The sequence below is a fragment of the Rhamphochromis longiceps genome, linkage group LG20 (assembly GCF_057381845.1).
Source record: "Rhamphochromis longiceps isolate RC_006_pf linkage group LG20, R_longiceps_female_GT1.1, whole genome shotgun sequence".
NCBI classification, from domain to species: domain Eukaryota; kingdom Metazoa; phylum Chordata; class Actinopteri; order Cichliformes; family Cichlidae; genus Rhamphochromis; species Rhamphochromis longiceps.
This window is the reverse complement of record NC_140576.1, coordinates 6,141,359-6,153,414: the sequence shown is the minus strand read 5'-3', so window position 1 is coordinate 6,153,414 and position 12,056 is coordinate 6,141,359. Positions and strand designations below refer to the sequence as shown.

The 12,056-nt window shown below is 41.6% G+C and overlaps 1 protein-coding gene across 5 annotated transcripts in view; it reads right to left on the bottom strand.

The window, feature by feature from the left end:
* Window positions 1–11,819, bottom strand: part of LOC146644784 (TOX high mobility group box family member 2-like) — an 83,094-nt gene extending 71,275 nt beyond the window's left edge. For 2 of the 5 annotated variants that reach the window (XM_085393641.1, XM_085393642.1), the window contains exon 1: window positions 11,640–11,818. Coding sequence is in view for 3 of the 5 variants with exons in the window: in XM_085393638.1 (XP_085249764.1) it covers window positions 11,211–11,315 (105 nt within the window). In the remaining 2 variants the exon portion in view is untranslated. Of the gene's footprint in view, window positions 1–11,210 lie in introns of all 5 variants that reach the window. The other 3 variants (XM_085393638.1, XM_085393639.1, XM_085393640.1) reach the window with 3 other exon arrangements.
* Between the last annotated feature and the right edge of the window lie 237 nt (window positions 11,820–12,056).

Below are 12,056 nucleotides of genomic sequence, written 5' to 3'. Positions count from 1 at the left end.
CCACCTGTAACTGAAAAGAAGATCGCTTTAGAGATAAACCCACCTAACAGGTTTTAAACACAGCTGGCCCATTTCTTCTTTTGGAGGTTTACTCGTCCTCAGAAGGCTAAACTGATTTATTTGGATGTTGAAATGCCTGGAATCTAAATCATGACACAAACACTCCCAAGGCTATGTAAACAACCTTTCCAGTTCCAATGCACACCCATGCTTTCTGAGCAATAACTTGAATGCCAAGGCAAGAAAGCATTTCTCACTTTTAAAGGGGTCTCCACTGTTACAGCTACTAAGAAGGGCGCTCCTCAACTTGTGCGGCTATCTTAGCCTCTGCTGTGAAAGCACACTCAATAATGTCACATTTAGCATTCCTCACATGCAAACGTAAAAGCACAGAACTGACAGTGATATCCTGAGGGCTATGTAGAATAAACAACAAAATGAGACAACAAAATCAAAAGGAAACATCTTGCTTTTCTCACTCTTGTTCCTCTATTTACTAGAGCAATAGCAGTTACAGTAAACAGAGCACACAGTCACACACACACACACACGCGCGCGCACACATTAACTGCGTCTCGTTAAGCGTCATTCCCTCTGGCCTTTATTCCATTAGAAATTAAAACTCGGGACAATTAGTGGCAGATTGGTCTCAGCTCAGTACGCCATAGTCGCACTCTCAAGGCTTCAAGATGACTTAATTACCGGTGTGTCTGAAAACTGTGAGATGGCAACACACAGTGAATACCTGGAGCAACTGTCAGCCACAACAAGGTTGAATATGTGAAGAATGAACTTCTGCTATACACCTGAGAGAAAAAAGAAAGGACAATCATCCAGAGACAGAAGAGATGATTGTGAGCTTAACGGAATAAAGACACTTTTTTGTTTTGCTACAATTTGAGACTTACTTTAGTTTAGCATGATGTGAGTTAAGCACTGAAAAATTACAAACTACATAGAAAATGCACAACCCCGATAGTCTTTGATTATTTCTTGGGATGCCTCATAAGGGAGGGAAAAGGTCAAATGTCGGTGAGTTTATATTTCTCAAGGCACTCATTTCCTTATATAGGACATTTGGTATTTCACTCTTGAGTATTAGTTTGTCCTTTCCTCTGGATGGAAAGCTTTACTCACTGACGGGAATTACCATTTGTGCACATATTCCTTATACACTGAATATCAGCTGGTCACTCTTTAAGGTAGCAGTGCAGGTGTGTTTCCATGCAGACACTTCAGTAGTGCAGGCAAACCTAAATTAAATACGTGTGTGTCCATACTGTATGTTTCTGTGGATGTGAATATAGAAAGTGAGGTAATTTTTCCAAAGCCATGAAGGAACATCAACAATAAACTGGGATTTTTTCTTATGTGCTTCATCACTCTCCTTATGACAAGGACACAAAGCACATTTTTCTGTAATTGAACCAACCCTAGTTTATGTAACGACTGACCGTTCTGCCCTTCAAGCTATAGTGAGACTGAAAGAGCGATTTGATCGCTACATGTACTTGCTCTTGTCATGTGACACCATGTCCCATTATATTGTGATGTTGTCTCAGGAGGAGAGGAAATGAAATGCCTTGAAGCTATGTGGGAAACGTGTGTGTGTGTGTCCACGAGCATGCACATGGTGGGGCTTCAGAAGAAAAAGTGAGCAAGTACGAGTCTATCTGACCCCGTGCATGTATCTGCGTGTGGTCCTGGTATCAACTTGGCCTTACGTGTCTTAATTTTGGAACTTATCCATTCCTAATCATTGCCCATATTGGCAGTCTTTGTGAACAGTTTCATCCAAAATGTATCAAATGATTCTGTGAGACTGGCATCACGATCCCACACTTTAGGCATCAAACACCATGTTAGCCTTTAAATAAATAATACTGACAAACAGAAGAATAATCTGATGCTTTGAGGCTCGTGGGAGGATACTAAAAATATTAAAGAATTATCACTAGCACGGGGTATATTGACGTTAAAACTCCAGCAAGACTGAGAACCAATACAATCTCTAACTTCGCCCATAGCACAGGTTAGAAAATTACAACGATTTAAAATGGATGTTTGTATAGTCAGGGAATATCTAAATGATCCTGTAACTGAGTCTAAAGTCAAGGTCAAAGTTCTTTCAGACACAAACGTGCTTTGGTTTGACCCCTGGCTTCAAAAGTCTAGATTCAATGTATCTCATGTTTACTTAATTTCACAGTTAAATAGCATTTCTTCTTCATTCACCTCTTTTCACTCACTTTGTGTTTATAAATCACTTTGCATTTAATCATTAGTTATCGTAAATCTCTTTCTCTCTTCCAGACTTTGTCTTTTGTCCCGTCTCCTTCCCCTCGAATGCCGGAGGTTTCTTCCTGTTAAAAGGGAGGTTTTCATTCCCAGTGTCACCAAATGCTTGCTCAAAGGGGGTCATCTAATTGGTACGGTTTTATCGTGCTTTGGCACAATATAAATTGAATTGAATAACGTGTCCTTTAACGTGTCTTGACACACTGGACTGCAGGGAGATTGCAGTCCTGTTGTAAAGTGTTGGTTTCTCAGTTTCTCCGATTTGCGTTTACGCGTTCTTTCGCTTTGTTTTCACTAGATTTTTTTTTCTTTTGCTTTCACTCGCGGGTAGGGTTTAGGCATTAAAAGTACTTGTTTGGGCTTTGCAAAGAGACTGTGGTTTCAGTTAAAATATGCAACGTTAACCCTGGTGTTTGAAAATTTAAGCTTAAGCCTAAACAGTGTCTTGAATGTGATGCCAAGGGTCCTGAAAAGCTGGAAGTAACCCGGTGCATCAGAACACTAACACCTTGTGTATATCTGTGAGATGCAGAAAGCTGTGACAAAACAGCAGTATTTGACACCCCAGCGTCTGTGTGTGTGTGAATGGACTGGCCTGACCTGGATAAATGATTATTAGTGAGCCCTCCTATTGTGGCTGTGCATATTAATAACTCGAGTGCAACACATGTGGGTAACCACACATTACTAAAGTACTGTGACTTATTTGGGGGTGATTATACTGTCATTTCTACTCACAGCGAAAAGATTTGACGAGTTTTTAGCACACTTTCTTTAGTCACTCATTGAGCGCATACTGTAGGATGAGGTTTTGTCTGAGATACAGAGGCGATAAATGCATTTAGTTTCTATACAGTGGGTTTTATTTTGTTACTTTCATGTATTCTTAAATGTAATGGGGATTTTGAGCTCAAACCACAAGGCGTGAAAAAAAAAATTGCAGGGGAAACACTGTATGAATTCATCTCAGAGTTTATAGTTTAAAGCTGCAGTTCTTCCTGTCTTTACCCCTGTACGGTTTCTTGAGTGTACGGTGGGGGCAGTAGATGCTTTTGATCTATACCAATAACAGAATCCGCGACTTTCTACCTGAAATATGTACAGCGTTTAATGACGGCTCTGTCAAGCTCTGTGTAAGACCAGCAATTATTTAACTGTGCGCATATCAAAACACTGTTTCAGTTCTACAAATGGCAATAGATCTAGATAGTGGGGGGAAAACACTTCTAAGTTTTTAACAATGAGAAAACTGGGGACAACACGTGAAAAGAAATTTGTGGGATTTTTTTCCAACAAGCCACCGTGTCCGTTGAGAATTTCCTTGGTGTGCGTCTCTGTGTTCAAGGGATGTTGCATGAATGAGCATTCTGCATTTAGGATTTAAAAGAAAACAGCAGCTCCTGTCTGCATGAAAACCAGGGCTACGGTGCTCTGTATCAAGTGCCATTGTTTTGGTAATAGTAAACCTGGGGCACTTGCCAGGAGGCATTAGTCATTCATCTAACAAGTTCCACAAAGCAAACCACAAAGTGCTCTACTGTTGACTTCCTCCTATTGAATTCTAAGCACATAAGCACATTTTCAAGTCTTTTACAGCAAGGTAACTTTCGGATGACTAGCTACCTGAAATATGGCTGCTATGTTTGCTTATTTGTGCATTTCCTTGACAAGACGGCAGCTCTTATGGAAGCATGTAGGATTTTAGGAGCGTGAGGGAGAGAATGAAGAGAGAGAAGCAGCGAGGTGCCGGGTGAAAGGCGGATAGGAGGGGATTAGGGCGGAGTGCAATTATTCAGCAGGCCAGGCATACGACATGATCTCTAATTACCCACAAAGCAATGTGTAACCCAAGCCACAGATTAGGCTGCATTATCAGGCTTAATAAAACATGACCATCTCTCAGTTTCACTTGCTTTTCCTGCCCCGCTGCCACAAACACTTGTTTCTCGTTGTGACACTCGCTTTGCAAAGTTCGTAACCACACTGCACTTGTTGCTTTTTAAGTGCAGCAACAAATATATTAAAGTGCAAAAGCCCAACCAAGGCACGTGATATCTCAGGGTTTAAAAAAAGAAATCAATTAGAGCTAAAAGGTCCTTGACCCAAAGAAAAACACTTATTTATTGTGTTAGATGCAAGACACTAAAATACAATACTCACAAAATTACAAAACAAAATAATGAGGAAAGGCATTTCATTAAGAAAAGCATAGGGCAAAGAGGTTTTTATTAACATTTAGGTTGACCCACAATTTAAATCATCAAATTCCCCATCATTAGTGTAAAACTATTACACCATCCCTTGTAGGCCTTTAAACTTGGTTTTCAATACGTGAACTGGCTTTTTCGTTTTAACTTTAAAGGAAGTAGCTTTATGAGTTAAAAAAAATTATATACTCTTAGGCATCAAACTACCCAAGAATATATAAAGTGGTTAAAATTAGCACACCCTCTGAGCCAACAACACTTAAATCCCTTTCCCAGCTGCCATAGACGGAGAGGCGGGGTTCACCCTGTATGGGTCACCAGTCTATCACACGGCTAGCACACTCACATTTACACCAGCATGCATGTCTCTGGACTGCGGGAGGAAGCCGAAACACCTGGAGAGAACTCGTGCACATACAGAGAGCATATGCAAACTTGAAACAGAAAGACCACAGCAGGACAGTGTATTTAAACCCAGCACCTTCATGCTGTGAGGCCACAGTGCTTACCACTGCACCACTGTGCTGACCCTGCTTGTATTTCACTAGTAATGATCTGATAATAAGATAAGATAACATTGACTGGCTAGCATTCAGTGCAAAATGAGCTTAAGTTTATGTAGTTTAAGTACAAGGTACACTACCCCTGCTACTTTTGGGCAAAATGTTGAATTCTTTACTTGCATGTGAAAAACCCTGACTACATGTTCCACCAGCAATGTACATAAAAGCATGCAGGCATATGCATACACATATTCTTGCTTGGTTCACGTGGGTTGTGCCAGTAAGTGCTGCTTTAGGCTATGGTTTTTCACTACTGTCTACTGTGTTATTAACAATTCTATAAAAAGATCCGCTCAAGTTTCCCTTTCCTGTGTGTTAACAAGTTTGCTGAGCTGCTATGAGGTTGCTGAAGCCTAGCGAACATGCAGACAGTCCCCAATAGCAGCAACACCACTGACCATATGTCATAATTTCCAAAATCCTACTTTTCTATCCTCTGTTTGTTTTTCTTAGCGACATCACTCATCAGCATGGCTCACGGCCAGCATGAGACTAAATAGGTCGACAACACAAAGACAGGGCCTCTTTCTTTAGCCTTCCCTCCCTTTTCACAATCCACAAGCTTCCTCTGATCTGCCTACCCTCTTATTTCTTAAACGTCTATCTCTAGCCATTTCTTTTTCCATCACTCTATAGAAACTTTTCCCTTTTTCTCTATTTTAGGAAAATCCCATCCCATTACCTAAACGAAAAGCGCTGAAAAAAAAGCCACTAAAAAACTATTACCTCTGTACTTTCTGTTGTGCTTTGTTTTCTGTCCACTGTAAACGATCGTGGAGCTCATCATTAGCTCTTGAAGAGGAAGAATGAGCCACAGTTTGATTACCTCGGTGGCTCTATGGTCTGCTTACTGAATTGGACGCAGACGATTACAGCAAGTCCGGGTTGATAAACCCATGTGATCATGTCTTTACTTTCTTTCCTCTTTTCCCCCGACTGTGACTACTTCTTCTTGTCCCTTGTCTGTCAGAAGCATGTGTTTATTATGTGTGACAAAGATATAAAGACAGGAGGAGCGGGAAATTGAACTGCCAACCCTGTGATTAGTGAGAGACCCACGCCACAGTCAGCCAAAGTCAAAAAGCAACATTTACACAACGTCACATTTACAGTGATGTAAAAGAAGGAAGACAAGTCCTTTTTCACACAACCAGAGAACAGAGGGATTGTTTTCTGGATGCACGACTTAACTGATTAAATACGTAACTCTTTAATCATTTCAAGGCACATTTTTGCACTCCTTTACATTTTTTTCAGTGTAGCTTTTCCAGCTGAAACAGCTGCAAGTTTATTAAATATAAACCCACAATGAACTCTGTCACCAATACAGATAGACAAATAGAGCACTCCCCCACCCTACGCATCTTCTAAATGTGTTTTCAGCCATTAACAAACATAATCAACATTTAACTAAACACCCAGGGGCCTACTCTGCAGCAGGTGCTGGCTCTGTTTCTTTTTCTTTCTCCTTCTTCTGCCATAAGAATAAGAATAAGAATGCCATCGCATTGCCCCATGGGAAGGCCCGGGCAGACAAATGTAAGCACACTGCAGCGGGGCGGCTGGTCTTAATTATTGTAACAGACGCTGAGGGGGATGCACTGGTGCCCCCCAACGAGAAAGTAGCTTAGTGCTGCCATTGCCAATAATTAGCACAGGGAACCCCCACACCCCCACCCTCACCACTCACACAATCATACTGTGACACTCATAACCTAGATCAAACACAACGACTACATTTTAAGGGCCAAACCAAGAAACATGCGGCATTTTAAAGCCGTGTATCATCGTGTGTCTCATTTCCTTAATCTGTCAAAATCCATCCAAAACACAGCTGGCAAAAAAAGCAGAAAACAACCAATGCAGGCATCTTGCGTTTATTTGGGAAGAAGACTTGTCCAGCAAAGTCGCTTATGAAACAAAAAGATCATATGGCAAGAAATATCTGTGCCATACTCTGGGTCCTGTGACTCAGCCACTGTCAGAGCCAATTCCAGTTTTATTGAAATGATTTCAGATGGTTGGAATCCCTATTAAAACCTCCTCTGTGTGTCGGGGCAGGGAGAATATGATTTAGTAGCTGTTTTTGCTCTGCCCCTGTTCGCTGTGTGTCACCGGCCCTTACTGTGGTATGCATGGCCTTCCTCTGCACAGGGCTATGAAAGCAATTGTGATTGTGATTCTGTAGTCAGCAAAACGCTTGAATGGCCCCGAGTTAGCATGCACGGGCACACACACACACACACTCACAGTGTCCCCACACTGGGCCACTGATTACTTCAACCCATTTGACTCACGCTCATCCTTTGATTCTCCCTTTCTGCCTCTCTGTCACATACCACAGAGTTTATTACAACAGTGAAAACACTGCTCAACATGAGCAGGCACTACAGCCAGCATTACAGGCACTGGCTAATTTGTCAGCCATCTTTAAGTACTTAAGTTATTAAAAATAGCCCCTAGTAGATTGAGGCAAAATGAACCGTAAATTCATGAACAGTGTTTATTCAAGAGCTTGTTTCAGTTGAGGATGATCAGTTGATGGAAGCTCGCTGACTATGTTAATGCAAAGTAATCAAACCTTTGCACAGCACAGACAAGGTAGTCCTATAATAAAAAATAAAACTGAGATAAGGCATTCAAATGGAGCGCATCATTCCCCAGCTTATCTGAGGCAGGGGAGACCACCAACTAACAAAGCCTGCTCTTCAGTTCTGCTCTATCTAACCAGATATCAGTTGTTGGGAGGATATATGAGCTGGGTGGGGCCTGAGTGTATAAACACAGGCCTTACTATCTCTGCACTCTATTGCTATATTGTAGGCAGCACCTCACTCCAGCTACAGCAGCAGCAGCGGCAGCAGAAGCAGCAGCAGTCAGCAATGTTTGATTAAGCTATTCAAATAATGGAGCAGACACTGTGTTCCCATTTCACAGAGCAAACCAAAAGTGCTGGACAAACGAATAGCCGCAGTACAATTACAGTTGGACATGTTGTATACGACAAGATGTATCTGTTTACTTTCGGTGCTTACTACACTGCAAATTTGTGCACAGCATATATGAGTAATGTCTGTGCCTTGCAGTCTGTCAGGAAGCTGACAGCATTAAAAACATGGTACAGTTTCATATCACCATCAGAGCACAAAGCTTTTGTAATGGTATTATTTTGTGTGATTTCTCCCTGGCTGTGGGAGTTCACCCCAGTAATAACACAGACTCTCACAGTGAAATAAAGGGAGTATTGAAAGTACTGAGCTAGATATCTTCAAGGTTATTTATAGACCTTTGTGAATCACCTCAATCTGCACTTAAAGTACCTTCTCGGTGCATTTTTTTTTGCTTTTATACCCTCTGTTTTTTTCCACTGAACAATGGATCAGTAAACACAGCCTTACCACAAACTGATTTGGTTAGCAGATGATTCATGTTTTTTAATGGATAATTAAAGATAACTGCTCCAAAACCTTGGAAAACTTTTCCTACCTGCAAAATGCGGACAACACTGCCAATTTAACAGAAGTGATTTATGCACTGTCATATTGGAAGATGTTACAGAAAGACTAAGAAACACCTGACCTAGAACATGCACTGAAACATGAATGAAACCAACGACGGCTCCAAATGAGCAACATCACAAAGGTCGAAAGCATGACAGGAGCACGTGTGCCCTGGAAGTCACAGAAAGTTAAACTCAGCTCGTGTCCGCACACAGTATCCAAATTGAGTCAGCAGCAACAGCAGCACACAAAAAAAGAGGTTTGCAAATAAACAGCTAAAATACAAACACATGCTCATTTTATCCAATTAAACTCGTGCGTGACTCAGATTAACACCATTAATTTCACAGCGATAAAAGGAGAAATGTTTTCTCAGACTGTAAATTGCTTTAAAAAAAAAAAAGGGAAAAAAAGCAGCCATAGAAAAATAATGCTAAATCGCATCTGGTGTTTCTTTTTATTCAAATTATTTTGAATCTTTTCCAATAATAATAATCCCAACTGAATATATTTGAGCTAAACTGAAAGCCAACAAATCCACCAACAAATTCAACTACAAACCAAAATACCCGCATGAATATGCAAAGTAAGCCCTTCAAAACAATTGACCTCAATGCTATGATTAGCCTTTTTTTTGGCTCTGTGCGTAGCTTAAGAAAGAGACACGGGATGGGATTTGAAACTGGCCAACCAATTTTGTCAGAGATGGTTAGCAGCAGGCGATGTGATCTGTAGATAAAGTACCTACACAACAAATCTGATGTCTGTTTTATGCCGCAGTCGCTTTGACAAGTGCTTGAGGAAAGGAACTTGACCTTGTGCACTGTGTCAACAGGACACCAAATGATCCCTGCTGGGGCCTGCCTCATTTGCATTGCTAGTGAAGGTAGTTAGTGTTACACATGTGATGATAACAAATTATTCCTCCCCTGGTGGAAAGAAACCCAAGTAAAGGCAGTGAGGGGGATTTCAATAATTCAAATGAACACTTGTATTTTCAAGGGCCACCACACTTTATGTCTAAGTGACAATAGTTGGTTTCTCCTCTGCGAAAGCTCTTTATATCGTTTAATATCAACTGGCTTTGTTTCCGAGATTCATGCAGTGCCTGGATATCAGCATATTCTTAGGATTATCCGCATGGTGGATGATCTCAATTCATTTGACCTACAAAAAAAGATAGCCTGTGCAGAGGAGACAGTTATATGGGCCCATTTTTGTGTCACAGGTGTATCGATAAAAGCTTTATATGGACCTTATTTGTGATCAAATGGGAGGCGCTTATAAAAACCAAGTCCAGTTCGCTTTATCTGTCTTTGACACTTGGGCGTTGTGTGATCAAACCTTAACAAAGATTACTGTTGTGCTGTTTTTTGTTTATTTTTTGTATCTATGTATCTACACTTGATTACTGGAATGTCCCTGTCAGTTACAAAGATTTTCCATTGCCCACACAGTGAAAGTAAAACATCCCCAACTGTCTTTTGCATGATTTCCCTCATTGTCATACCTGAAAGCCGTGTTTTATTTGAGAAAGCCAAAGAGCTCCAAAGCACCGTTGCCTTATAAGAAGTATACAGCAGCAGGTCAGCATCCTGAGCCTGGTGATTTGTAATATTCCAAGCACGGTGAGTGAAAACAACAAACTCTTATTCAGTGATTGCAGATGGCTGAGATGCTGTTAACACTAGCGGAAGCTGTAAATTAGGCAGTTTAAAAATTGTTTTGCTAGTACTTCCACGGGCCATACGTTCACTTTGCGGTACTTATTAGTACGTCACCTGTAATCTCTTCTTCCTTTGTGGTGTTTTTATCTCTCATGGCAGCTTTTCAGTTGAATACATTTGGAGTTCTAGTGTTTTTCCAGCTTCTGGATTTGTTTGTTTTTTTGTTTAGTCTTTTTTTGTTGTTGTTTTTACACTGCTAAGTCTTTCTTTCATGGGCTGATTTATTTCTCTGCTTCGTAGTTTTGGAAAATGTCAAACAGCAAAATATTCATAATGTTGTTTTAAATGCCACCTGCTCCCTCACTCGGGTCAGTGCAGTTCACAAGGCTAAAGGCGCGGGTGTCAAAACTGAAGGAGAGAAGAGGGATACTTGTACAAGCCAGACTGTGGTTTCTCGTTGCAAAGTAATTAACGGTACATTACTGGCACGGATCCATTTAATCGCGGAACTCCCAGCGGAAAAACCATGTAAGCCATAAGAAATCATTGAGAGGGAAGATAATGTTGGATTCAGAGAGCAGAGCGGGGCAGTATGGATTCTATACAGTCCCTGGTATTCCACATCGGGTGGGACACTTAATGTTAGCTTTGCGCAAAATTCAACTGCAGTTTCACCGAGAAAACAACACAATAAACATGCTTGCAAAAGAAAAAAGAAAAGTTGTGCCGCACATAAAAAAAAAAAACACGAAAACAGAAAAGATTACAAGTTTAACTCTAAAGTAAGTAATATAAATTGTGACAGTCTTGCTCCGCACTAGATTAAAACCAGTGCACCCTGACCCAGGTGCGTTCGGAGCAAGTGGGCGCCTCTGTATAAAACGCCTCCAAAACACGCATTTTTATTGCGTGAACGTGCAGACAGACAGGTGAGACATCGTTTCAGTGCACGAGACTACACAAATAGTTATTTACCTTGTTCGTGTGATAATAGTCCAACGAGCTCAGGCAACTTGGATCAGTCGGTAGGGAGCATGAACCCACATTTGCCGGGGGCGCAGGATAAAATCTCACGTCCATCTCAGACTGTGCGAGACTGAAGGCATGAAATCACTTTCAGCGTCTTTGACGTACTATTGTCCTGGCAAACACAGCGCCAAAGCGGGAGAGACGAAAAGAAGTGAGGGAGTTTTACTCGGCGCACTCTTCCCTCCTATCCGTTCGCGGCCGAACTTCGGCACCAACTCTAAGTGATGCGCAGTCCTCCTCAGAGCCCCGCACCGGGATGCGAAACACTCACTCACTCACTCACTCAGTCACTCACTCAAAAGCGAGAGTACAAATTCACAGATAACACACGTGCTGGCAAAACAATGCAAACATCCAACTTAGATCCTGTCTTACTGGGTATTTCTAAAAGCTGAACAGCAGCCCGCAAACCTGCAGCCTGTCCTGTCCCGCCGCTCTCAGGACTCCATACAGGCTTTGTTATGGAGGTGCATATTCTTGCATTGGTTCCAGTACAGAAGTGGTTGGACTTCCCTCTGCCATGCGACCTCTGCCGATAATAAACGGGAAAGAGGAACGGAGGGAGAAGGGGGAGGGGAGATTGGTGGCTGCCTTGGCAACCGCTCTCCTTTCTGCAACTGCGCGCTTCTGATTAGCTGGAAATGTAGTAGTGTGCACGAACGTGCATTATAAAGCGCACTCTGCTTCCATCAGAGCTTCATAAAGGCTTCCATTTGGGTTATTGTGCCAAGGCGGAAGGGAGGAGATTGCACAGTCTTTCTGTAGTTCGATCATGTTTTTTGTGTATTTTCA